The 26664-nt window shown below is 41.9% G+C and overlaps 1 protein-coding gene across 2 annotated transcripts; it reads left to right on the plus strand.

Moving 5' to 3' along the window:
- Window positions 1-1250: 1250 nt before the first annotated feature.
- Window positions 1251-26664, plus strand: SMAD4 (SMAD family member 4). 2 transcript variants are annotated; one of them, XM_074857134.1, is made up of 12 exons: window positions 1251-1631; window positions 11121-11486; window positions 12394-12568; window positions 12992-13021; window positions 14616-14831; window positions 16624-16743; window positions 16876-16986; window positions 18800-18850; window positions 20899-21082; window positions 22062-22230; window positions 23473-23611; window positions 25306-26664. In XM_074857134.1, the coding sequence occupies exons 2-12, from the start codon at window positions 11238-11240 to the stop codon at window positions 25515-25517; spliced, it is 1656 nt and encodes a 551-aa protein (XP_074713235.1). In that variant the 5' UTR covers window positions 1251-1631; window positions 11121-11237; the 3' UTR covers window positions 25518-26664. The 2 variants fall into 2 exon arrangements, with proteins under 2 accessions (XP_074713235.1, XP_074713236.1); XM_074857135.1 differs by lacking the exon at window positions 16624-16743 and having other exon boundaries at window positions 1252-1631.

A 26664-nucleotide genomic window follows, 5' to 3' on the forward strand; every position in this document is an offset into this window, starting at 1 on the left:
GTGTATTTGTTGGGGTCACATTTGGGGGGCTTCCAACTTCTGGGGGATTCATTTGGGGGTTTTACACTGATGAGAGTTGCATTTGTGAGGCTGTGCCTTAGTTGGGGTTGCCTTTGGGGGGCTTCAACTTCTGGGGGTTGCTTTTGGGGGGTTTACACTGATGGGGGTTGCATTTGTGGGGCTGTGAGTTTGTTGGGGTCACATCTGTAGGGCTTTCAACTTCTGGGGGTTGCTTTTGGGGGGTTTACACTGATGGGGGTTGCATTTGCGGGGCTGTGCATTAGTTGGGGTTGCCTTTGGGGGGCTTCCAACTTCTGGGGGTTGCATTTGCAGGGCTGTGTATTTGTTTGGGTCACATTTGGGGGGCTTCCAACTTCTGGGGGATGCATTTGGGGGTTTTACACTGATGGGGGTTGCATTTGTGAGGCTGTGCATTGGTTGGGGTTGCCTTTGGGGGGCTTTCAACTTCTGGGGGTTGCATTTGGTGGGTTTTACACTCATGGGGGTTGCATTTGTGGGGCTGTGAGTTTGTTGGGGTCACATTTGTAGGGCTTTCAACTTTTGGGGGTTGCATTTGAGGGGCTGTGCATTTGTTGGGGTTGCATTTGGGGGGCTTCCAACTTCTGGGGGATGCATTTGGTGGGTTTTACACTGATGGGTGTTGCATTTGTGAGGCTGTTTGTTGGGGTCACATTTGTGGGGCTTTCAACTTCTGGGGGTTGCATTTGTGGGGCCGTGAGTTTGTTTGGGTCACATTTGTAGGGCTTCCAACTCGGGGGGATGCATTTGGGGGGTTTTACACTGATGGGGGTTACATTTGCAGGGCTGTGAGTTTGTTGGGGTTATATCTGGGGGGCTTCCAACATCTGGGGGTTGCATTTGTGGGGTTTTACGCCGATGTGGTTTGCGTTCGTGGGGCTGTGCATTTATGGGGATTGCATTTTCGGGTTTTTGCACTTACAGGGGTCGCGTTTGCGGACCTGTGCCTTTCTTCGGGTTGCAGTTTTAGAGCTGTGCCTTTTTTTTTTTTTTTTTTTTTTTTTGGAGGTCCCAGCAGCGCTGCTTACCCCGATCCTCCGCGCCGCCGCCGGACGCCAACCACATAAATAAACCCCCGAACGCGCCCGCCCGCCCCGCTCTCAGGCCGCCGGCGGCGCGGCAACCGCGAGCCGGCGGGCGCGCAGGCGCAGTGGCGGCGGCGCTCGGCCGTGGCGGCGGGGGGGGGGGGTGTGTTCCCCGGATGTCGCGCATGCGCGGTGGCGGCTGGACGTGTCGGCGGCGGCCGCGGAGCGCGAGCGGCCGGAGCCGCGGCAACAACAACAACAACAACAACAACAAAACAACAACAAGGCGACGGCGACCGGGGTGGCCGTCCCAGGGCGGCCGGGTCCTCCCTTCCCCCGCGCCGCGGGCCTGTGAGCACCGCCCCGCCGGCCCGGCCGCAGCCCGGGGAGGGGAGGGCGGGGGGGCGGAGGCCTGGCCCGCTCCGTCGCACCGGGGCCGGCTGAGGCTGAGGGAAGGCTCCCCCCCCCCTCCCCTTCCCCCAGCTCCCGCCACTGCCGCCGCCGCCCCTCACCACAGCCGCAGGCCGCGCCCGGAGAGCGGCCGCTCCGCCGCCGCCCGCGGCCCAGGTAACATCCGCTCTCGGCTCCCGCCCGCCCGCCGAGGCCGCCCGCAGCGCGCCCCCTCCTCCCGCCCGCTTCCCCCCCCCCCCCCTCTCCCGCCTCGGCTGCCGCTCCGGGGAGCCGGGGCAGCTCCCCCCCCCCCCGCCTCACCCGCTGCCCGGGGGCTTCTCCTCGGCCTCGCTGCGCTGGGTTCCCCTCCCCGGCTCCTTCCCCACCTCCCCCGCTTGCCCTCAGCGAGAAAAAAATACGATCCTCCCTCTCACCCCCGCCAAACTTCTAGTATTATTTTTTAAAAATCTCGGTGCCTTCTCCTAAAGGCTCTCCAGCCGGCCTGTCCCCAGTTAAACTTTCCTCCGGTGCTTCTTCGCTCTCTTCGGGGCTCTATTCCCGCACGCTGAAAAATGCCCGGGGATGGTTTTGTGTGAGCCGCTTCGCGTTTAGTTCTTCCAAATCTGCCATCTTCTTTGTCAAATAACAGAGAACGGTGCTTTTAGCCGAGGTTCAGACAGCGCGGGGCCGCTCAGCACAAGGGGTGTTAATTAAAGATTAGTCTTTCTTTAGTGTTTTTCCTTCCCATCCCCCTTTTTGGGGGTGTGGGGCGGGGGGGGGTTGGGGGAGGTTTGTGATGTGCTGCGTAGTTCGGTCTCGTAGGTTTTACCACGGAAGGCTGGTTAATTTATGGGGTAATCTAGTTGTGGGTTAGGTGTGTCATTACTTAGAGCCTAAATTGTACGACTGCAAACCAATTGTTGTCAAATACATACGGTCGGAGTAGGATCGTGGTGTCTTTTACCACCACTTCTCCAAGGATCTTGGTTAAGAATGGTGTTGCCACTGTCAACAGGCGAGAGCGATTTCAGGCTCGGCGATAGCTGTCATCTTTTAAATTGTGAGACTCTTGGACTGTTGGTACTTCGTTCAGTAATGGAGGTAATTCCACGCGAGGTTGCTGAAATAGCTGTACTGCCCTATAAAACTAAACCTGTTTTTGTACTCCAGCGTCATGATAAGTAGGCAACTTGTCCTTCTGGCCCTCCTCTTATCTTGGCCGGATTGTTACTGGAAGGAGTTTCTTCTCACTTTGCATTCATGAACCTCTTTTGATTTGCTTGTTGCATAAGCATGCGTGTTTAATATTGATATAGAAACTTTATTTCAAAGAGCTGAAGCCTAAAGAGAAGCAGTAAGTGTCTCAAACTGATTAGAATTCCTTTTTTAAGTAGATGGCTCTTTACATAATGCGTGCAGGCGCAGCTGACACAATAGGGATGTGAGTTTTGAGAGGTATCAACAGATTTAGTGGAGAACAAAGGTGCTGAGAGCAGATCGGTCGCCGTGCTGTTGTTAAGGTCCTGCTGGAATTTTAGGACTCTGTTTTCCTACGTTGTTAACCTTGTGAAAAACTCGGCTTTTGGTTGGGACTGGAATTTTCCATGCTCGCTTTGCCCAGAGGTGATTTTTTTTTTTTTTTTTTTTTGGTAAGCTCGAACAAATGCAGAGAACATTATCCCTGTGCAGATTACAATAAAGAACAGATGTTATCTAATACACCTATTGCTAGGGTATCGAAACATTACGTACAAGTGAAAAATCACACCGCTTCTGCCTGAGCAAGGTTTGGCTCTTCCTTTTATTGCTTGGCATAGCCACAATTGTTTCTTCTGTTTGTGAGGTTTTGACAAATTACTATTTGTCCTTGTTGAAGGAAGCCTTCTGCAAGAAGATGGGTCTTGCAGGATAACTCTGAAGGAAGAGTTCAGGTTTGCTCTGTCATTCTGTGGCGAGGACTCCACCACCTTCTGCTTTCTGAATGGGGTCACTCCTGCCCGTTGCCAGGTTTTCATCCCCTCCTTACCCCCGGGTGCTGGGATGAGGAGGGGATGACCTCTTGCTTGGTTGGACACCCAAGGGTGCCTTCTTGGAGGTGAGGTAGCTTGGGGGGACCCAGATCTGTGTTGTGGAAACAGATCCAGGTGTAGAGTTTGCTGCCCTCGCCACTCCCGTGGTGTAACGTGCGTTAGTCTTCCTTCTCTGACCATACAGAAGCCTGTATTGAAAAGAGGAGGGTTTTTATCAGCTGTATGCTTTCTCAAAAAGAAAAAGTAGAGGGAAAGGGGAACTAAAATGAAAAATACAACTTTCTAGGAGATTTAAATCTAGTGCTTAAGTAGTCACATCAGCATAGTAGCGCTACCTTTCTCATCGTGTCCTGCCCCCCCTCCCCACGCATTCCCAGACAAGATAAGGATTTAGATGTGTTTTTTACTGAACGAGATTAAAAAAAAAAAAACCTGGAACCTTGTGCAGCAGAAATGTTTGCTCTCTTTACAGGATCAGTCTGTTGCATTTGTAAAGAGCTCTTGAAAGCAGCTGAAGTGCACAGGTGGAAGCTGAGAGGAGTAAAGATGCTGAGAGCTGCAGTTGGGCAGCTACATCACATCAGTTTCTTCCACAAAGAAATGGCTGCTCGTGCTTTTTAACTGCGGATTTATGTTAAGATGAAAGAGTTGCCACTCAGAGTTGTCTGAAAAACTCTTCTCCAGTTCCTTTTATGCTGTCATGTGTCTTAAATTTTTTGTAGCTACTGACAGTGAGATGAGCAGAATTGATACTGATGATTCAGATGCACGCACAAAAATAGTATTCTGGGGAATGTTAGCTCTTACTGTACAGGGAACAGTGCGAGTGTAGTATCTTCTTAGTCCTCTTTCTCTTGCTCTTTAATGCTAATTGTTCTTATGTCTACAAACATTTTGTTCCTGTTCACCCTTTGGGCAAGTAGATAATAGTCTAATGTGCTGGAAAGTATCTGCAGTTTAATCACTTATTCATATCTTCATCAAATCACGAGCTGCCTTTTGTTTTATTGGTTTATGGATTTTTCTTTATCATGTTTATCATAAAACTGCTACCACTGCATTATTAAACAGCAAAACTCTGTAGTAATGTTTTGGTGGTTAAAAGCTATCAAATGTATGTGCTGCTTTTCTGACATCTTTGTGGTTGTCTAATTTTGGAGGCAACAGCTTATGCAAGAGCCTTTCTTGTCCTTTATTCGTGTGAAATGTTCTAGCAAGATGTCAATTTGTACGCTATTCTAATTAGCCAGTTCGTTAGCATTACATTACTGCCTGGTATCAAAATGCTGGAAATCTGTGACTGGGATGGCTGTTACTGGTAAATCATGCTCCCGGAGCACCGGTGGCTGCTTCAAGCAAAGAATTCGTCTTTTTTCTTAGATATATTTTTCCCAAAATTACCTTTGTATTTCCAACTTGGAAATAGGCTTTTGGTCATTAAGATATTTTTTACATTAATTCATTTCCCTCCTCGCCCCAGTATATGAATTGCAGGCGGTGCATCTTTCCCTTCGACATCATACAGGCACCACAGGCCTTGATCTGGCTGTGGTTTTTCTTTGTTACTGCAATATACATGTTTTAATTTCTTTTTTACTTGGAAGCTCAGACCTTAGGAGCTTTTTTTTTTTTTTTCCTTTTTGAAGACTGTAGTGGTAATACTTGAGTCGTGGCTCATCACAAAGGATATTCTGCCTGCAAATTTGCTGACTTGCTTAGACCCTTCTACAGTATGTTATGATGGATGGTGGCCAAGTTATCTTAAGATTCGTAGCATAGATCAAAATGCTGAATTGTACCTGGTGAATGCCATTAAACACACTTATTTGCCTTATGTTATTATCTTTAGCATCAACATGGTTGTAACACCAGCCCTTATACTGGTATTAAAAATTCTCAGGCCTGTATATTTACAGGCATCGTAGAGCATTTTTGCATAACTGCTACTAAAAATCTGTGTTTGTATTCTTTAGAATAGAATAGTTGGGATGGAAGGGACCTCCAGCGATCATCTGAAGCGCTCTGAGGTGACACAGGACTGTTACCTGATCAGTTTGTACAAAAAGATGGCAAATCTGCCTCAGTCTTGCCGTTTAAAGGCTTCCTGAGCCCCAAATGTGTCATCTGATCCTTAGCACATGTAGAATCTTTTTTTTTTTTTTTCTTCTTTGATTTTAACTTTGCAGCCTGGTTGGATTTCCATCACAACTGTTTATTTCAGGCTTCTTGTGCACGCGGTTGCAAACCTAGCTTGCATTCTTCGCTGATCTGGCAGCGTGTGCTGCCTCTTCCCCTGCCTCCCCCGTTGGGCATCGCTATCAGCCTTCCCTACCAGCATCTCTGGACCTTCAGCATCGTGGCTTTTCTGAGCTGATCTGCAAGACCTCTTCCCTTTCTCCATCAAAAACTTTTCAAAGGGCCGTTGCTGCCCTGACACCTGCAGGAACTATTTTTCCAGTTGTGCTAAGGCTGTACTATATTTTTAAACTTTTTTTCTTTAAATACAGCACTTCACTGTATATTTTTCTGTATCTAATCCTTGGCGTCTTAGCATCTTAATTCTTAGCATCTTAGTTTTTAAAACTAAGTGTTACTTGATCGCTCCCAATCGTATTACTTCTGTAATTTGTTCTGCAAACAATGAAGTCTCCAAGAGTCTCACGTTGTCTCTGGAAAATACTTAGTTTGCTGTAGAAACGTAACGAATAAAATATATGCTAACAAAGTGACATGGAGGGGGTTTTGGCCTTTTGCCCGTATCTTAAAGTAATTATCGAGTGGCATTTGGACTGTCACATTTTTAGACCGAGTTTCTTGGTGAATTTGATCCCTCCGCAGCTGCGATTGGCTTAAACCCTACTGTAAATGAATAGGGTGGCGTATCATATCAGCGTCGAGCCTGGATTAACCATCTTGCCCAAGCTGTTGGATTGCTGATTGCCTGGATCATATTCCCTGACTTCCAGCTCCATCCATAACCGCCTGGTTTGTCTGCGTAAGCGTATTATTTCCTTTTCTTGTTTGGGGTTGATCGTTCTCCCCAAATCACAAAGTGTGGCTTTTGTGGGAGGAGAGGGGGAAGATAAGTGACTTGTGAGTGTAAAAAGTCTTCATTTAAGGCTGTTCTTAATATGTAGAAAGAATGGGAGTTCTTTTTAAGAAATCTGTAACTCCTCGGCAAATTTCAACCGCGTTAGAGTACTGGAAATGGGAATTGTTTGGAGGAAGAAATTGTTCAGATAAGTTTCAAAATTTGATGGGGGTTTAGGTGAAGTCTTCGTATTTTTTTTAGCAGCCCCTACCCTTAGGTCTCAGTTGAACTTCTGTACGACTGTAAAAGCAGGGAAATCAAGTCCGTGTGTTGTTTTTTTTTTTTTTTTTCTAACCGCGAAAAGCAGAAAAACTTTTCTTTTTCTAAACCCCTTGCTCCTTCTTCAGACCGTGCGTGTGTGTCTGTGCATCTGCGTGCTTTTTAGATGAAGAATTTCAAACTGAAATACACCTCAGCAAGTCTCGGGCCTCGCGTGAGGCCTTCCAAATGATCAGATCTCTTAAATACCTAGTTTGCTGCCTGAAGAGTTGCTGCAGATATTTGGAAGTCATGGCTCATGCTGGTTTTGTTACCCTTGTTTTTTGGCATGTAAAAGCACCGTGCTAGCTTATAATATTCTCTTGCTGGTGCAGCTGAAGAGAGATACTGGCAAACAAGGTGGAGTAGTAATTTTCTGTTCCATAAATGCATTGATTATCCCTCTGGGTGAGATCTCGTTGGCTTTTTGTACTTTGCTCTGTTTTTTCTAGTTGATCAGGAGCACCTTGCTGCCACAAATGGGAAATGCTCTCCTGGAGCTCTGAGGAGGAGAAGATGCTGAACATTAAACCCTGTTTTCTAGTCACGCTAGTAAAATGATCGCTGCTTTGAGAGGGAGAATGTAGCAGTTGATCTGAGAACAGGGGAATAGTTTGAGTCAGTACGGTGCTTATTTTTCTTTTCTGCCCATAAGATAAATGTAAGTGCAATCAAAGCACTAGTGTGAGAGCTCAGTAATGTTACTTCCACGTAGATAAGTCAATAATATATTTGATTTTAGTTATATGAGGTAGCATGCTGTTATAGATGCCTGTGTTTTTAGAATCTATTTATATTGTTCAGGTAACCATTTCTGGCAGAATTATCCACAGACGTGAAAATGAGGCATGTGGCACCAGTGTTGCATTTTTAATTTTAGACAGCTGCTTCATGTTTTGAATTTCATTGCACGGGCTAAAAAGATACATCACCCTTCAGCGAGGCAGCCGCGGGGAGGTAGGATGTACGGCAGAATTACGGTTGTTTGCTCAAGTCTGCATCAGTCTTGGAGGAAGAGTTTCAGCTCATGGTCACTTATCAGTTCTCTGAGATAGCGGCGTGTTGGCTACAGATCATCAAAAGTGGTTTTAATTGCCTGGCAATCTTAACTTCTTTTGTCTTTCAGATTTGTCTCTTCTTCAGAGGATCTTATTCTTGTTCCAATATTTCAGACTATGGCAGAACACTAGTTGTTGTTCCCTTGTTTTGTAACGTACCTGTTACTGAAATAAATGACTTTCTATAACGTAGAGGTAACTTCTCGATAACTTTGTAACTTGTTAGCGTTTCACATCATCTTACCCTATTTTTTTTTTTATTTCTTCTGTGTTCTGCTCACATCACACCATAGCAAAAGGGAGAGAAATACCTTTTTGTTCCTTGGGAGGCGAAGCTGAGAGCTCCACTCCAAGCGCTGTCTCCTGCTGCTGCTTTTCTCATGTTCCCTGTCTCTTCTCTCTGCCCCTTTTCCCCCAAAGCACACTCTCACTCATTTCTTTTTCCAGGAAATTCCTGGATAGAGGGAAGTAAAAAGATCTTTGCTCAGTATATTTGGCCCTACCTATTCCACTGTAAATTTAAGCTTGAGCTGTAGTGTGGGATCACCTACTTGAGGGGGGGGGGGGACGTGCTAAGGAGCGGTTTTGAAGTTTCATTCTCTCATCAAGTACAAGTTAAATCACACCAGCGTGCTGTTGTTTTGCAGAACATCTAGCTCTCCACGGCTGAGGGCATGCTGGAACCTTATCTTCAAAGGCTATCTTCTAAAAATAAAACTCATTAAGATTGCATTTTGCTTTTATTTGCACACATGAAAGTAATATAGTAAGAAGGTGTTAAGGCACTTCTTGAATGTGTGACTCAGTCAAAGATAGGCTTGTAGAGCTATTTTGTGAGAAACTAAATTTGTGGAACGTAAAAAATTGGCTTCTCTGCACAATATACTGATGCTTCTGGTGCTGCAGGAGAAACAACGTCACAGCGTTTTATCAATACTATCAATCAGATTGATAGCCACTGACCTCGCCCCCTTTTTCTGGGGATCAAAACGACAAGATTAAATAGCAGATTTCTGTAGAAGGGACTTCTACAGGGAGGCTCCTGAATTACCGTGCAATTACGCACCAGCAGTGTGTAACAGGATTCAAAATCCTAAACAAGTGGCCCGGCTTTCAAAAGTGCTGAACAGTCAGAAGCTCCTATTGAGCGCAGTGGCAGCTGAGGGGTGACTCAACATTTCTGAAGATCATTCCACTTAAATAAGGATTTATTTGCTTGATCTTAGTCTTCTGAAAGTCAGCAAGCAAAATTCTCATTCATGGTTTTAGGGGTGTAGAAGATAGAGCTGCATGTCTCATTTTAAGCATCTCTTTATTTAAAGGTCTTTTGGCTAATAGTTTTATCAAGTCACTTATTTATGATTACTTATGCATATCTATCTGGGATGCTGTTTCATATTTAAGAAAAATGATGTTCTATTCTGTTTTATCTGGCAAGCTTTTACGGATTTAATGCGAGTGCGAGTTGCCATGGAGAATGACTGGCAGGTTAAGCTTGACTTTCCAAAGAGGCTTACGGAGTTGAAGCGTAAAAAAAACTAACATTGAGGGAGAAACTTTAATATCTAGGTAAAATTATCGTAGTCAAACTTTGAGGTAATTGTTTTCCTTTGGGAGAAATTAGGTCCAGAAGCATCCTTACAAAAGAAGAAAATGGGGGGGGGGGGGGGGGGGAAGGCGTTGCAATGTGGTTTTTTTATTTTCCAAGTATACCAAAGCATGCTGTATTAAAGTTGAAATTGGAGAAAATATTAAATAGGGAAGACTTTGTTTCCTTTTATAGTAGTGCTGGATTTGTGTTACTGTATTCCTTTACAGGAGGGGAAGCCCTGCATTCACACTGTAATTTGTGTGATGCGTTACCTTTGTAAATTAACATCCCACTCTTAATTTTGTGCAACGCATTTGTTTCCAATAAATAGCTTCTGCTACTGTACCTCTGATAACATGGAAAATTCCAGTGCAGTAACAGGTCTTTGACTGGATGTGTTCCTCAGACGATGCGAACAAACTTTTTCCCCTTAACTATTGAACTCAGATATATTTTATTGAAATTGCTGAGAACACGTTAGTTTTGGAAAGGCTTATATTTTAAGCTTACTCAGAAAATGTAAATGTAGTAAAATCGCTTATGTATATTTGCTGCCAGTGTCTTAAGAAAGTCAGACCCCAGAGTTGGTAGAATGGTGTTCGTGGGTGACTACTTGAAGAACCAAAGCAGCTTTTTGACATTAGACTCCTTTTCTGTGAGTGCACAAAACCTGCTGTCCTATGTTTCTGGATAAAACGTAGTAATTAGCTTGCTCAGAACTGAGAAAATCAGGCCAGCTCTTCTTCTGATTTGTGAATTAAAGGAAACTTCAAAAGGGTGAGGTTTGCTGGCTTTGAGAAGGATGACTTCACGACCAGAAACCGCTGCAGGTTCTTAACAAATGGAGTTTAAAGGCCAAATGTGTTAGGAGGGGCTTACTCCTTATCTTATATTCAGTGTAATTAAGGCAGCTCTGTTTGAGACTATTTGGAAGTGCTTTTTTAGTGACTTCAGTTGCTTCGTCTTGATCCAGAAGAAGCTGGATCCAAACAGGGAAAGACAAATGTGCCAGTTGGGGTTTTCAGATACGAAGATACATACGATACTAATTTACATAAATGTGTATTAAGCCAATGGCCAGGTACAATTTGTGCCTTTCTGATCAGCAGAGAGAAATAGAGTTAGTCTGAGGTCAGAACATAGCTGAAACTATTTGAACAGGATTATTACATAAAGATGACAGATGATTCTGGTGTGCATTCATGCTTCTTCACTATTCAAATTTGGTTTAAGTCAATGCCCCTTGATTCCCAGTCAGTATTTTCACTTGGTTTCATCCTACCAGTATAAAACATAGGAAATTATTGTCACTGTTCTCCTTTTCCTCATTCAGAGCCTGTTCATCTAATAATCCCTACCTTTCTATATGTACATACTATGTGTACATGTATATAAACTATAATCTTTATTTAAATATTGTTACTAGGGGAAAAAAATTAATCTTATATCTAAAACTGTGCAAGCAGTGTCTTAAGCATGTTTTAGCTATCATGGGACAAGCAATGCAGTTTTTTCATGTGCTTTTAATATCCTGCACTTAGCTTGAAAATAAAAGAAGCAAAAAGCCACAGACTTCCTTAGAAACATGATCTGCAATTTGTTAAAAACAATTCTAATGTAGATATTTTTTCCTCCTAGGTTTTACCAAGAGACAGTACATCTAACACTTAACTTGGATCATCTCTTGTTCATCAGCTTGAAAATCATAACAGCCCCCAAAACTGACATTTGATCTGAAAGAAAAAGCTGTGACAAATGGACAATATGTCTATTACTAACACGCCAACAAGTAATGATGCTTGTCTGAGCATTGTTCACAGCTTGATGTGCCATCGACAAGGTGGAGAGAGTGAAACTTTTGCAAAACGCGCAATTGAAAGTTTAGTTAAAAAGCTAAAGGAGAAAAAAGATGAATTGGATTCTTTGATTACAGCTATAACCACAAATGGAGCTCATCCTAGCAAGTGTGTTACAATACAGAGAACGCTGGATGGGAGGCTTCAGGTTAGTACAAGTGAAAATCAGATGTTTTCCTCCTAGTGAAGCTGGAGCGAAAGTGAGTGACGCAGGATCCTAGAGTGTTGAGGAAGAGTAGCTCTTCTCTTGCATCCCTCCTCGCCCCCATTTGTAGGCATGTTTTGTGGCTGGAGCTCTGGACTGCTGCAGTAGTTGATTATTTTTTTTCACGAGGAGCAGAAGGCGTTGGATCAGCCGTTCTAAACGAGTGTGTGTGTGGCAGTAAAAAGCAGGGTCACGTAACAAATTCGGCTGTTTATCCTGGTATTTTCACTACAAGCTTCTGTTAGCTCTGTGTTGGTCAGCAGTGTGAAGAAAGACCTGTGATCCCTTGCTAAGGTACTCCAAGGAGTCTGCACTGAGGATTTATGTTAGCCTTACATCGTCAGTACTCAGTACCTGTATAGCTTGGGTTGCGACTTCCTTGTTCCAGGACAGATGTCATGTTTGCTGGCTAGCTTTCTGTCTACCCTAGAAGCATTTATTATTTTTTTTTTTTTTCAGTATAATGGATTGGCATTCTTCTACTTGTAAATTCCTTATAGTGTAGCTTAGTGCCTCGTTCCTCTTCTTCTGGGGCAAAGCTCCTTCATCATCCATGGTGGGGAAGGTGACCATACATACTACATTAAGCACAAATTCTGCTTCTGCCATTTTGTATCCAGTATTTTTTCTTAAGAATCACAGTGTTGACTTAACCGTAGCAAAACCCTAATAGAAGTTTATTTCTGTTGAGTACAGAACTTGGGTAAACTGTACATCACCTTTTTTTTTTCATATTTTGATGATGGAGAGAGGTTGTGTTGTTGTTTGTCCTCTTCCAGCTTTGCTCCTCACTAAGTAAAGTGATATGTCTTGCTACTTTCCCAATCAACTTTTGTGTCTGACTTTTTAGGTGGCTGGTCGCAAGGGATTCCCTCATGTGATTTACGCTCGTCTTTGGAGGTGGCCTGATCTTCATAAAAATGAACTCAAGCATGTTAAATATTGTCAGTATGCTTTTGACTTAAAATGTGACAGTGTCTGTGTAAATCCTTACCATTATGAGCGTGTAGTATCGCCTGGCATCGGTAAGTAGACTCTTGATTTAAAATGGAACAGTGGGAATGGAATGTAAAATGTTTTCCTTTTGAGTGTAGAAAATACAGGCCTAAATTAGAAACATTAACTTTTAATGATCTAATTATAAATTGCTCTCATGTGCTCTTGTCCATCTTCTTAATGCAATTATTCTTTTACCTTTATTCCAAATTTGAAAGAACAGTTTGTGGCTTCTCTTTAAGCCTTTCTGTTGGCTTTGCACCCCGTTCTTACAGTTGATGTGTGTCCTAGGAATAACTTAACATTGAGACTTGTGTTGTGATGGAGGGGGTATAATATGTAGAGTCTGTAGTACTAATTTGTAAAGGTTTATAAACTTAATGTTCAATATTGTTGAAGATCTCTGTGTATATAATCCTCCACCCCCCCTTTTTTTTTTCTTCTTTTTAAAGATCTCTCAGGACTGACACTACAGAGTTCTGGTGAGTAGTTCTGTTTACTCTTGCATTTCTACGGGCACAAACTGTGTTAAAACTCTTCAGTACGTGCACAGTTTATTCCTGTGTGTCTCCTTGGGAGGGAGTATAGAGAGCAGATGGAAATGCATTTGTCTCTCTGGTTTCAAAAATCAGCTAAATAACATATGAGAGGCAAGTATTGATAAATTCTTTAAACTGAGGCTTCAGCTCAGCTTGTAGGTGAGTTCTGTTTACATTGTCTGCAACTTTCAAACCCCAACAAACCCCCAAAACCTCGCTGTTGGATGCAGTTAATTGGAAAAGAAACCCCAAAACCCATCAAAAAAACACCCAAGAATGAGTGCATCTGTATGATGTACTAATTAATTGAATCAGGAATAATAGATGCTTCTGATTTAATAAGTAGTTTAACAAGAAAATTACAGAAATTCTGTATTTATTATGCAGTTGAATGAAGCAGTCTAATATTCTTGCTCTCCGTCAAACTTGAGAGAAATTGGACATTAAATGTCCAGTGAACATTATTCAGAAATCTGACATTGTGCAGCTGGTAACTGCTTTATCTCAAAACTCAGGTGTTTTTTGGTTTTCCTTCCAGAAGGAATTCATAGAGAAGGAAATCTGGGTAAATCCAATTTTTTTAGCACATTATTAGAAGAATTCAAGCAAAAATGACTTTAAAAAACCCCCAAACAACCCAACAAACTGTTAACTTCCCAAGCTTTAACTCGTGAGCTCACCTCTTCTAATTTGTATTGTTACTGGTGTCTCCTGAAAAATGATCCTTTTTTACAGACTCAAAGCTTACTCTAAATACATAATAAGTGTTTCCTTGTCGTGCTACTGTTTTTGCAGCAGGAACCAGAAAATTACTGTCAGATTTTAATGTATTTAAGGCTGCTTTAAAAATGAGCATGGGAGCTAATGTAGTGTAAGGGTTTTAACTTGAACATGCTCCGTAGGAGATAGAGAAATAAACTCTTGTGGTGGCGAAGGTAGTAATTTCCTTACGCTCTGTGTGCGATATTCTGAATTAGTGGCTACGTTGTTAAACACAGAGTGGTGTTACGTTGGTTTTGAATGTGAATTTGATGTTTCTAGTCAATTTGGATGGGAGTCGCTTAAAATTACCTAAGGGATGCGTGAAGTTCTTTATGTGCTGTGTTCATGAATTACATTTTTCACAGGAGCTTTATGTATGTTTGTATTCATATACTAGAATTGGTTTGTTAGCTGCTGCATTAATAGAGAGTTAGGTGCTTGACAAAAAGCACCTTTTTCCCTTTTATTAACCATGTCCAATCACACGATGAAACCAAAACGCCGTTGGAGTCTACTACTGTTGGACTAAACCCCTTGGTTGATAGCAGTAAGCAAAATAAACAGTTTGCTTTTCCATCCAGTTCTGCTTTAAAATTTCCTGCTGCTGACTCGAAGCGTTTATTTGTAATTTGTGCTTTGGCAATGTTGATATAGGTTAAATCCTCCCCCCAGTAGTTTTCATAGCATCGCTATGGCTTGAAAGTAGCAGTGCAATTTGTAGCTAAACTCAGAAAATAGGCTTGCTTTGCGTGTTTAACCCTTTGCTTCTTCACAGCTCCATCAAGCATGTTGGTGAAAGACGAATACGTTCATGACTACGAGGGGCAGCCGTCGTTGTCTTCTGCCGAAGGCCATTCGGTCCAAACCATCCAGCACCCACCAAGTAACAGGGCATCTACAGAGCCTTATAGCACCCCAGCCATGTTAGCTCCTACTGAGGCTAGCACTACCAGCACCACTAATTTTCCCAACATTCCTGTGGCTTCAACAAGTAAGATCATCGAGATTATATGAAGTACTAAACTAAAAACGTGAAAGCGCAAAGCTGACCACTGGTTTTTTGCCAAAGTAGACCTTGTGTTGCAACTGTGGTGTTACCACGCCACGCAAACACAGGGGGTGGTGATATGATCTAGGCTGTCTCGTAAGCGTTAACGTAAGGTTTTAACTTGGAGCATAATTTGAGTAACTTTTCCTGGTGACTCAGTCTTTTTTCAGTGAGAGTGACGCTACGTGAGTGTCACAAGGCTGCTTTGGATATGCCAAAGGTTCAGTGATACGACGTTTAAAATAATTGACCACTGACAAAACATCATGGCTATTGAAATAATTGCTGTAGGAATGGAAGAATTTTATTATTTTATTAAGAGCAGCAAGCAGGACAACAAACAGCTCTACTGTAAGGTGGCAGCATCGAGAGATTTTCAGACAACTCTTTAGTGTTCCACAGTTGACAAAATGAATCTTCCAGTTTTGATTATTTTTATAATGGCCCACCGTACTAGCAGAGTGACAGCCCTAATTAATATTTTCACGAGTCCGTTGGAGTGCTGCGCTGAAGTTTTTCTTTCTTTCCCATCTGTATTTGGTCCAAGTGGAAGAGCGTGGTTGACCCACATCAAACCTCACACTTCACTCCAGCAGGACGGTAAGGCAGTTACGTACGCAGCGTCCTGCAGCCCTAACGTAGGGAAGCCATGAAGTTTGGAGGGGTTTCACATACTCTTCGTCACTTTAACATCAAAGATGTGTGCTTATAATGCATTTCGTGGTATCAAATCTGAATTACGGTGGCGTGGTGTTTTGATAATGTTCTTTAATTCCAGCTCGCAACTTTTTGGCTAAAATTAACGATGGTTTTGCCAAGCGGAGATACAGTGTCTCTATTTGTCTCCAGCAGAGAAAAAAGGGAACGGCAGTTTAATTGTATTGCCTTTGCACAACAGTTAACAGTCAATAACAACTTCTCCTCGGTGCTATAATTGTTGGAGCCAAGTGGACAGGGAAAAAAAGCTCATTTTCAGGTTTTAGTTCAAGTTTTCAATGTGTTAAATTCTGCTAGCCACACCAGTTTGAGAGTGCAAGTGTACTTGTGAACCTGCTGATCAGTTTAGTGTTAATGGCTGAGCTGAAGCCTTTTAAAATCAAATTCTGTTAACCTGTTCTGAAATATCTGTAGTTTTCCTTTAAAGCTTAGACAATTCTTGAAATATTTATTTGGGAGAAAAAAACCCCAGCAACTTTCTCAGGAAGGAGTCCAGTGATGTATGCAGCTCTATTCAAGCACTATTTTTAAAAATAAAACACTGTTCAGTACGTTTTGGAGGAACGTAAATTTAAGCCAGTGTCCTCCTTAGGAACAGTAGTTATAACATGCTGAAAATAAGCAATTTATTGGACTTACTGTTAGCCTGTTTGGATTCATACCAAATCTACTCCAGCTCTGTCGTTCAATAAAACCTGTGACATCTCCTCTTCTTTCCTTTCAAACTCCAAAATGAGATGTGAACAAAACAAAAGATGCGGTTGATAAACAGAGTTCTCTGCATACTTCTACTCCTAAAATATTAAGGGTGTCCGAGTCAAAATTAGCTGCTGCAGAGCATCTTGCTTCACGTTTCCTAAGACGCTCTGGGGGGTGGAAAAAAATACTGAAACCAAACTTGTAGGAACTGTGTATTGCAGTGCCCTTAGTTGGGTGTATTTTCCTCCCCAGTAGTGCTGAGCTCTTCTTAATTAAAATTTTGGAACGTTCATGAATAGGTAGTGTGTTTTTTTACCAGGTCAACCTACCAGTATATTGACAGGTAGCCATAGTGATGGACTCTTACAGATTGCTTCAGGGCCTCAGCCAGGAACTCAGCAGAATGGGTTTACAGCTCAGCCAGCTACTTACCATCACAGTGAGTATATACATATGTGCACTCTTCTTAGTTTTCTAAAAACCAGTTTCCAAATGTTCAGGAGAAATAGAGGATTAGAAGGGAGATGCGGAAAAACTCCCTTAAAAACCAACCACTCCTTTCTTTTTCTAGATAGTACTACAACTTGGACTGGAAGTCGGACAGCAGCCTACACACCTACCATACCTCACCACCAGAATGGCCATCTTCAGCATCATCCACCTATGCATCCTGGACATTACTGTAAGGAATCACTTTATTTTCAGTTTTCTTGAATGTTGGGTGCTCGTTTGTGGTTATTCTTTACCCCCAAATCCTTTTTTTTTTTTTTCTCATTATAGAACTACCGTGTTTAGTATATTCTGACAGTTACATATGAGCTTGAAGGACTTTTCTTCATTAAAGCAGCAGAGATTAGAAATTCTGATAGCTATAGTGATGCCATCTGTATTACAGATGTCTTACTATACCTAGCAAAACTAGCATCTCCTTTCTAAACCTCTGTTTTTAAAGTTTTGCAATCCTGTAGTAAATATTTCCTTTGTGGAAAAGAAAGTTGATTCGGCATGTGTTGTTTGGATATTTTTCTTTCAAAACTTGGAAGTTCCTGGCTGTTTTTATTTTCTAGAAATTTTGAAGACGTCTCTTAATGATGTAACAACCTACATTAAGCTTTGGAAGACGTGTGTCCATGTACATGAACCACTTTATAAGAACTTTGTGAAAGCTCGTGCAGTAATATTGTCAATAAAGTGGTCTTGCCACAGCCTGATTCATGAGTACATTTGACACACAAACTTGAAAATCTTTTAAATCTACAAAATAGGACCACAGCCTCTTTGTTTTAAGGTACAGGAGATGGGAAGGGGGAAAAAAAAGTGATCAAACTTGCAGTGTGTCTAGCACAGCGTATGCATTATAAGAGTATAGTGCAAAAAAGCCCCACCCAAATTAAAGTTTTTTGAAGTTTTGTGGCAAAAAGGTAGAACAGTTCTTTATTTTCTGGTACAGTACTTAACCAGAACACCTGTTTCCAGCAGTCATTGTTAGTGGAGAGGAGAATATACTGTGAGTTAATGTTAGAATGACTTTTCAGCTTGTTTCTATCCAGAAAATTGTGGTTTAGATACCACAAGTATCTAAAGTTTCATTATTTTGTTCTGTTAGGTTCCTACTTCATTTCTCATCTTATTTGTCAGAAATATAGGATGTAAAAACTTCAGTGGTGCTGTAGAAACTCTATAAATGTTTCTCAGTGCATGTATCTTTCCATAATTAATATTTGTAACTGGCTGGTGGTACCACACAAAGCTTTTCTTGGCTGCTGCCTTTTCTCACTTCAGAAAGTTGCATGTTTTGACACCTACCAACGTTGTGCCTGTTTTGACATCTTGTTGCAAAAGCTGCTGTTACTTATAATACTATGTTTAAGTCTTTCCTTCTTGTTCTCTGCTGCTTCTAAGGGACCTAGTTATTTATAAAAGTGGAGAGAATAAACTGACCGATACCAAGACCACAGTCAGTATTTTTTTTTCTGTAGGCCCTTTTCTCCAGGGCTTTTTCCATCTTCAGGGACTGTTTCTTGTGGTCAAGTCCACAGCCTGCTGGGCAACTTGTTTTGCGATTGATGAAACTAATGAAGTGTGGTTTCTGACAGATTTATATCACATATATCACATGTCTCTCTACAGTGATTCTCTCCTTGCCCGACTTGAGGGCAGATGTGAAGCCTAAGTCCTATTTTTATTACATTTCCATGCTACATCTGGTTTGTGCTCTCTCCTGGAGCTGGGTCTGGCTTGAGCAGCATGCAGCCTTTCCTCCTGGGATACTAATGGAGCTCTTTGCTCGACTTCTGAATTTTTAGGAAACCTCTAACAGTGTAATTCCTCTGTGGGCATTTTCCTCCCCTATCAGATTTGGCCAATTGATTCAGAAATGACTGGGATTTATAACATCTGGCATCCTCATAAGTCTTTTTTCTTAGGAAAACAAGTTAAGAAAGAAAACTTTATTTTTTCCTTGTGTAAAACAAAATGCATGTTTTCTTTTAAAGGGCCAGTTCACAATGAACTTGCATTCCAGCCTCCTATATCAAATCATCCTGGTGAGTAAAATCTAACATGTAATGCTAAATGTTATGAAAACTTTATGGTTTGAGTCTTTTTTTTTTTTTTCCTGTATCAAGTGCTCTGAAATTTGTGAGAGATATATTCAAAAGTGCAGGAAAGGAGGAGAGGAACCATTTTGTGATAAGTCTTCTTTTTGAGTTCAGACCTCTGTTTTGAAATAGTGGCGTACTCTGTGAATTTAATTTAGCTGCCCAAGTCAAAAATTGCAGTCCTCAAACCCACACTGAGCTGGTTCCTACCCTAGAGGTGTCTGAACTCTGAATGTCCTCCATCCTAAACTTTCCAGGGTGCCTGAATTTGTACTTCTTGCCTGCTTAGAAACATCATGGAGCTTAGGTCATGCCAAAGCCCTCTTGGATCCATAATCTATGAGTTCCTCATTGCAGCCAGATACCCTGAAAGATAGGTGTTGCCCTTAGAATTTTGGTGCTGAGGTGCCTTGTTGGACCTCTCCATTCTTTCCAAGAGTCTTCATTAATTGTAGAAGTTTGTGGAACCAAAAAAGTCTTGTCTTGCAGTACAGGCTAGCTCCGTGCAAGGTGATATATTCTCTTTCTAACAACAGCAAAGCTGTTGCCTGCACAGGGGGAGCTGCGTAGTTAAAAAACCTAAAAGTTTAACGTGTTTATTCATTGGCCAGTGACTAAATCAGTACCAGAAACAAAACTGTTGATAATTGTTGGGTGAACTTACCTGTAGCTAAATTGTATTACGTATTATTGAGTATGTCTTTTTCACCTTATTGATTCACCCATTGATTTCATCCTATTCAGTCCTCAGGGACACGAGTATTTATTTGAAGGTTTAAAAAGGCATTCAGGCACCTTATTTTACTCTTTTCTAATAAAACCAGAACAGTTTCTTAAGATAAGTAGGCGTGCTGTTGGGTGCTGTGGTTCGTAATGAACAAGTACCGCTTACGGCACTGGGAGAGCTCTTTTTCCTGTTGGCTTTTCCAGCCTGTGTTTAGCTGCTGTCACATTAACTCTTCAGCTTCCCCTATTTTGAGTACCCTGTAGGGCTGATTTTTCTTTTGTCCTCCCCAACAAGCTGCGTGTTAAATGGGACGGTCGGCAAAGAGTCCCCAAAATCCCCAGTGACTTGAGCTTATGGCAACTTTGGGTTTTAATGCATCTGAAGAGGGAAACTCTTAACACTTCAGAGCACACACAGCAAACTGCTGAAAGTTTGATAAGCCAGTTGCTCCCAGGTAGCACGTGAGCAGCTGGTACACACACAGAAAATCACTTTGTGTGCTTTGCCAGGTTTACCAGCTTACTTAAGTGTTTGGATTTCAGTAGCATCCTCTTAGGGAGTCAGGGTTTCCCCTTCCTCACATGGTAGCTTCTTCCAAGTACCATCTTCCCTTTGTAGCCAGTTTGTAAAACAATATGAGTAAAAAGGCACCTCTTTGCTGTTAAAACACGCCATTTTGTTCTGCTCCCTTGCTTAATACTTCCTTGTTTTATCCCATGCCTGTCGTTCTTGTGTGCAGACAAGATCACTATGTGATCTTTGATGTTTTTGCCCCGTTGCCCTGCTTTCCCAATCCAGTTTGCTTTGCAGGGAGGATAGAGCAAAGTGGCTTCACCTAGGGGGTAGTTACTCCTATATCTTAAGCCAGACCTGTTTCAGAGTTAGTTTCTCTCAGCCTAGTCATGAACAGGCATATATGTATTAGTTCTTTATGCTGAAGGAGGGCAAAATCAAGCTATAGCCCTAAGGTGCAGGTTTACAGAATCTAACTGGAATTAAAAACTGTACAAAGACTTGTAAGATGGTGACTACAAAAGCCCCTCGCATTGATGGGTGCTCAAATAAAAACAACAAGCCCGCGTCCGTTGCAGCAGGCAGTATTTTTCTGTGCTAGCAGACATGCCTTTGTCTATCTGAACTTATGTGATTGTGTGCTCTTACTCTGAATGCCAGATGCAGTTGCAGAAGGGCTTAATTGATTGTCTGGAATGGGTTTATAGGGGGGTTTTTTGTGCCTTTCGGTCAGTTAATTGTATATGTTCTTTAGCTCCAGAATATTGGTGTTCAATCGCATATTTTGAAATGGACGTGCAAGTTGGGGAAACATTTAAAGTCCCTTCGAGCTGTCCAATTGTTACTGTTGATGGATATGTGGATCCTTCTGGAGGAGACCGTTTCTGCCTGGGCCAGCTTTCCAACGTGCATAGAACAGAAGCCATTGAGAGAGCAAGGTATTCTGCAGATCCCAAACACTCCAGCTGTCTGTGGTATTTGATAATATTTTTGTTTTACCTGCAGTGTGTGCCTCCCTTTTGAAATTCCAAGTATGGTGTGGTTTTAACTGCATTAACTCTAGCAGAATATATCTTTCTAGGCCAGTCCTGTAACGCATTCAAAATGTGAACGGGGTGACAAAGACCTTCAGTGCTTTGCCGTAGCGCGTTGCTTTTCATTGCTTTCAAAGGCTGTGCCTTCCAGGATAAAATTAGCAACTCGTGCCATTATGTATGCAAGCTGAATATTGGCTCTCCGCACCACAGAGCGACGTGAGAATAACTGCAATATATAGATTTGTCAAAGGAGTGGAGAAAGGTTGATGGAGAGCTGGTTGGATTTTCATTCATTCTCACCATGCATGTGCTAGGCTTTGATGCGGAAGCACAGAGAACCGAAGCAATCTTGCAGCTTTTTTTAATTTTTTTTTATTTCTTTGAAAAGGAATAAAACCGATTCCACGTCTTCAGAAATGTTGCACTGTGACAATCAAAACGCTAGATTGCTGTAACTTGATCCAAATGAACATACAGTTCTGCATTAAAATGTGGCTTTGTGTGTGTACTTGAGTGACTTTCTGTATTAGAATCCTTGTGGGATTTTACACTTCGGAGCAAGAACTGAATGCGTTTGGTATCCCAGCTCTGTATTGTCAGGGAGTGTGTTAGTTGCTATTCAGACATCATTGCTTCTACATTCTGTGTTTCCCATCGATCTTGACGTGCTATTACAGACGTTTTTTTCTTTTGCAGATTTTGTGTTACTACATACTAACTTATACCTCAGATAATAATTACAATTTCAAGTCCTTGTGTGAGCCGAGTGTGAATTAAGGTATCACAGATGACTGAGAGCTGGGAGAATTATTTCTGCCTTACTTAGGTCTGATTTATAGTATGTACACACAGGTGCATTGGAACTGTTTATCTTTTTAAGGTTGCACATAGGTAAAGGGGTGCAGTTGGAGTGCAAAGGCGAAGGAGACGTGTGGGTCAGATGCCTCAGTGACCACGCGGTCTTCGTTCAGAGTTACTACCTGGATAGAGAAGCAGGGCGTGCACCAGGGGATGCTGTGCACAAGATTTACCCAAGTGCATATATAAAGGTGGGTTTGATGTTCCTGGATGAAAACTGGGGGGGGGAAATAGCATACATTTAGTTCTTGTAAATGTTAGGGAAGCTATGAGACACCGAAATAAATGTAACTTTGCTTTTGATTCTCCTTTAAAAAACCCTAAAACCTGACCAAGTCACTTTAGAGTCATTTAAAAAATCAACTTAACTGAAAGTATCATCTAGATACTGCAAAAATAACTTTTGATTTCATTGCAAACAATCGATAGCAGCTTTTTGTATTTTTAGCCTTACCGTTTTTTAAATTACCTGCTACTAAAATTTGTAGCATAGCTTCTCTCTTTTTTCACTCTCTCTCTCCAAAACAAGAAAAGTTGGGAAAGCGTGTGTAAACACAGAAGTGTAAAGTGTGTGTTAAAGTGTTATGGACATGAAGTGATCCAGAGGTCACTGAAAGTTGCGTGGAAACAAATGATTTTCAGGAGATTCTTACTCGGACGTTCCTCTGCCAGACTTACAACTTTATTTAGGGCACTTGTAAAAAACCATTCTTGAAGGAGAGAGAACCTGCTTGAAGTTTGCAATGTTTTTTTTTTTTATTTTTAAATCCACAGTTTTGCAGGCAGGTTGTATAATGAAGGTGAAAGAAACCCCAGCGACCTCAACGTACAAGCCTTGTAGCATGAGAACAGAGTTCCTGTGTATATTAGTGCCAAGCCTGATCACAAAGATATAAAATGCCAACAACCTCAAACCTAGCTGCTGAAACTTCAGGCCTATCAATTATTGGTATTTCTTTTAAAGAGACTTAACACATTTCGCTAAAGCAGCAAAGAAGAATAAAACCTGAAAAGTTAAGCAGGACTTGTTGGCTTCCATTTTAATTTATATGCCTATTTTTTGGAAATCCTGGGATTAAACTAAAAATTTGGGATTTTATCAGCCCTGTAGCATCCTTCAGACTTTGACCCTGCAGTCGATTCTGCACGGGGTGCTGCTTTAGCCTGCTCAGCTCAGCCAGGTTCTGGTATTGCCAGTGGTGGTGACATCATATGAGAAGAGTCTTTAAGAATCAGCTTTAGTGGATTATTTCTGTTAGAAATTAAACTAGTCGGGGAAGATTTGCTTTTACCCAAGTGGATGGTGAGACTGTAGGAGTTGCTTTGGGAGAGCAGAGAGGTCCAGATTATCGGGGGTGGGAGTTGAGGAATTCTTTCCTTCATTGATTTTGGGAAGTCTACACAGTCTGATACTTATTTTTTTTTCTTTAAAGGTGTTTGATTTACGCCAGTGTCACCGTCAGATGCAACAGCAGGCTGCCACTGCCCAAGCTGCTGCTGCTGCTCAAGCTGCAGCAGTAGCTGGAAACATCCCTGGACCAGGATCAGTAGGTGGAATAGCCCCAGCCATCAGTAAGTAAATTAACTGCTTGCTCTCCTTTTTTCCTTAACCTGCAAACAAATTCCACAGCTCCGCCTCCTAACAGCACCCCCCCAGCCACCCGCTGCCCCTGCGACAGGGCAGATGAACATGGAATGGAGTAGGAGGATTGGGGGGAGCTGGGGCGGGGCTGGCACCCTGGTAAGTCTGTATTTATTCCCTGAGTACCTGCTCCACACACCAGGTCTTGCTCTGTGCTCTTCAGGGGACGTTGGAAATGCAGTAGAGAAAACATTTATATACAAGGTCAAATAACATAACTCTCTTCCTTTAAACAGAGATACTTCTGGCTGCTTAGACCTGACCTTGAAAAATTATCTTTGAGGTCTGAGCTCAGAAAAATGTTATTCAAAACAATGGGGATTACTGAGCAACAAAGTCCTTGACTAGGTTTAGGAAAACTTGGGATTCTTGAGAAGAGGAAGAAGAGAGTGTGAGGCTCTTTTTTCCTCCTTTTTCTCCCTTCCTCCTTTTTCTCCCCTTCCTCCTTTTTCTCCCCTTCCTCCTTTTTCTCCCCTTCCTCCTTTTTCTCCCCTTCCTCCTTTTTCTCCCCTTCCTCCTTTTTCTCCCCTTCCTCCTTTTTCTCCCCTTCCTCCTTTTTCTCCCCTTCCTCCTTTTTCTCCCCTTCCTCCTTTTTCTCCCCTTCCTCCTTTTTCTCCCCTTCCTCCTTTTTCTCCCCTTCCTCCTTTTTCTCCCCTTCCTCCTTTTTCTCCCCTTCCTCCTTTTTCTCCCCTTCCTCCTTTTTCTCCCCTTCCTCCTTTTTCTCCCCTTCCTCCTTTTTCTCCCCTTCCTCCTTTTTCTCCCCTTCCTCCTTTTTCTCCCCTTCCTCCTTTTTCTCCCCTTCCTCCTTTTTCTCCCCTTCCTCCTTTTTCTCCCCTTCCTCCTTTTTCTCCCCTTCCTCCTTTTTCTCCCCTTCCTCCTTTTTCTCCCCTTCCTCCTTTTTCTCCCCTTCCTCCTTTTTCTCCCCTTCCTCCTTTTTCTCCCCTTCCTCCTTTTTCTCCCCTTCCTCCTTTTTCTCCCCTTCCTCCCTTGTTATTCTGGGCTAGAGTTTTCTCAGTTACTGAATTCCTTGAGATTGTACCTAAGCACTTTTAAAAGTGTAAGTACTTATGTGTCTTGGGCTGCTTTATGTGCCGTAGTATTTTGTGGATTCCTTGTGTTGCCACGTGGCACTTCCCAGCCATCCTACAAACTGCTGGAGGCATTTTCAGGAATATATTTTACTTCTGTCTTAGCCACACTTGCACTTTGAAGCTTGTCAGCTGTATTCATCTTTTTATTTTATTAGAAGTAAGTAGTGTGATTTGCCATTCCAGCATCCTGCAGGTGGTCGGTCTGAGTTCTTATTTTTTTGAATATTTTGAATTGAATATTTTTTGACTGTATTTCCTAAATAAGGTTTACATGCGTTGCATCATGTAAGACATTGTTTTGTCACATCTGCTTTATTCTAGGGAGCTTTATTTCAGCACCCTTTCAAGATTGCAGAACGGTGGAAAAAAAATTTAATTGGAGGAAACGCGAAATAATCGTTGTGTTTTATTTGATAGCAGAGATCTAGAAATGTGGGTTGGCCTTGGCTGTGCTGAGAGGGAACTGTACGTGAAGAAAGAGCCAGGCAAAAGAACATGTCTGTGAACACTCACGTGAAACCTCTCCTGTTTAGGTTTGTCAGCTGCTGCCGGAATCGGTGTAGATGACCTTCGCCGCTTATGCATACTCAGGATGAGTTTTGTAAAAGGTTGGGGACCTGATTACCCGAGACAGAGCATCAAAGAGACGCCGTGCTGGATCGAAATTCACTTACACCGTGCCCTCCAGCTTCTAGATGAAGTACTTCATACCATGCCTATTGCAGACCCACAACCTTTAGACTGAGATCCCTCTGCTGCACTGCTGTGGGCCGTTATCTTGTGAGGATGGTGGATTGTAAAATACAATTCTGTTTATAACCTGAAGATATATTTTACTTTTGTTCTGCTTAATCTTCTAAAACCGGGTTTTAAAAATGTGTTTGCCGCCTTGCTCTTAGAAAGAAACTGAACATGCAGAATTTGGATTTTGGTTATTTTCAGAACTTAATTGTCATAATACATGGCTCAGGGCTTAAAGTGAAAGGTAAACGCCTTATAGAGACTTTACAGTATTGGGTTGTTCCCGTTGAAACTTTCCTTCTCTATTCTGGCATCTTGGTGATAAGCCTCACAGGAGCCTTTTGTATGCAGAATATATATTATATATATATTTATATCTGAAAATTCCTTCTAATAGTTATAAACATTTACCTTATAGCAACTTTAAAATTCCAACTGATTTGTGATGTTCTTTTTAGGGAACAATAGTTAACAGACGACTTCCTTTATTTTGTTGACTATCTTGTTATGATTTTTCCAGATTAAAACGTAGAAGCTGCCAAAAAGTGAGGGATGAGACATACGTTGTTGGCATTGATTAAAAATAGCGAGGAAAAGAAATGGGGCTTTTCCCTTCACTAGTTTTTAAAAAAAGATATCTTAGATTTTTATTTATATAGACACGTGAGTTTTAAAACACTAAAGGAAACGGATACTTTCAGTGCTGGCACTCAATTTAAATATAACAGGAAATACCCAGTCTGCAAAGTTGCCACTGAAATTGCATGATGAGGACATAATGGCAGGAACATATTTTCATAACTTCTACTGACTTTATGATTTTACTCAAGTAAAACTTGGCAGGTATTTTCAAAAGTTGCATGACTCTTTTTACTTGCATATACCATTAAATCCTGTAGAATATGACATCGATATTTAGGATCCAGTTTTTGTATCTGTTCACCATTTCCACTCAGGGCAAGATGGCAAACTTGTTTTTATACCTCTTGGTTCTTTTCAGCCCTATGCCATCAACGACCGTATCAATTGGCAATGACTTTGTATAGAGAATTTATAGTAGAAAAAAATGCAAATGTATTGACTGTATGACAGATACAATATGTATGCTTTCTCTCTAGTTAATAGTATAAATAAAATAATGAAAACCCTGA

This window comes from Strix uralensis, chromosome Z, assembly GCF_047716275.1.
Source record: "Strix uralensis isolate ZFMK-TIS-50842 chromosome Z, bStrUra1, whole genome shotgun sequence".
Lineage (NCBI taxonomy): Eukaryota > Metazoa > Chordata > Aves > Strigiformes > Strigidae > Strix > Strix uralensis.

What these genes read in the sequence shown, in the direction of transcription:
- SMAD4 (XM_074857134.1), top strand. Translation starts at nt 11,238, where the DNA reads ATGGACAATATGTCTATTACTAACACGCCAACAAGTAATGATGCTTGT. An exon ending in CATTCCTGTGGCTTCAACAA is followed by an intron (nt 14,832 to 16,623) that starts GTAAGATCATCG and finishes TTTTTTTACCAG; the next exon opens with GTCAACCTACCAGTATATTG. An exon ending in GAAGCCATTGAGAGAGCAAG is followed by an intron (nt 21,083 to 22,061) that starts GTATTCTGCAGA and finishes TATCTTTTTAAG; the next exon opens with GTTGCACATAGGTAAAGGGG.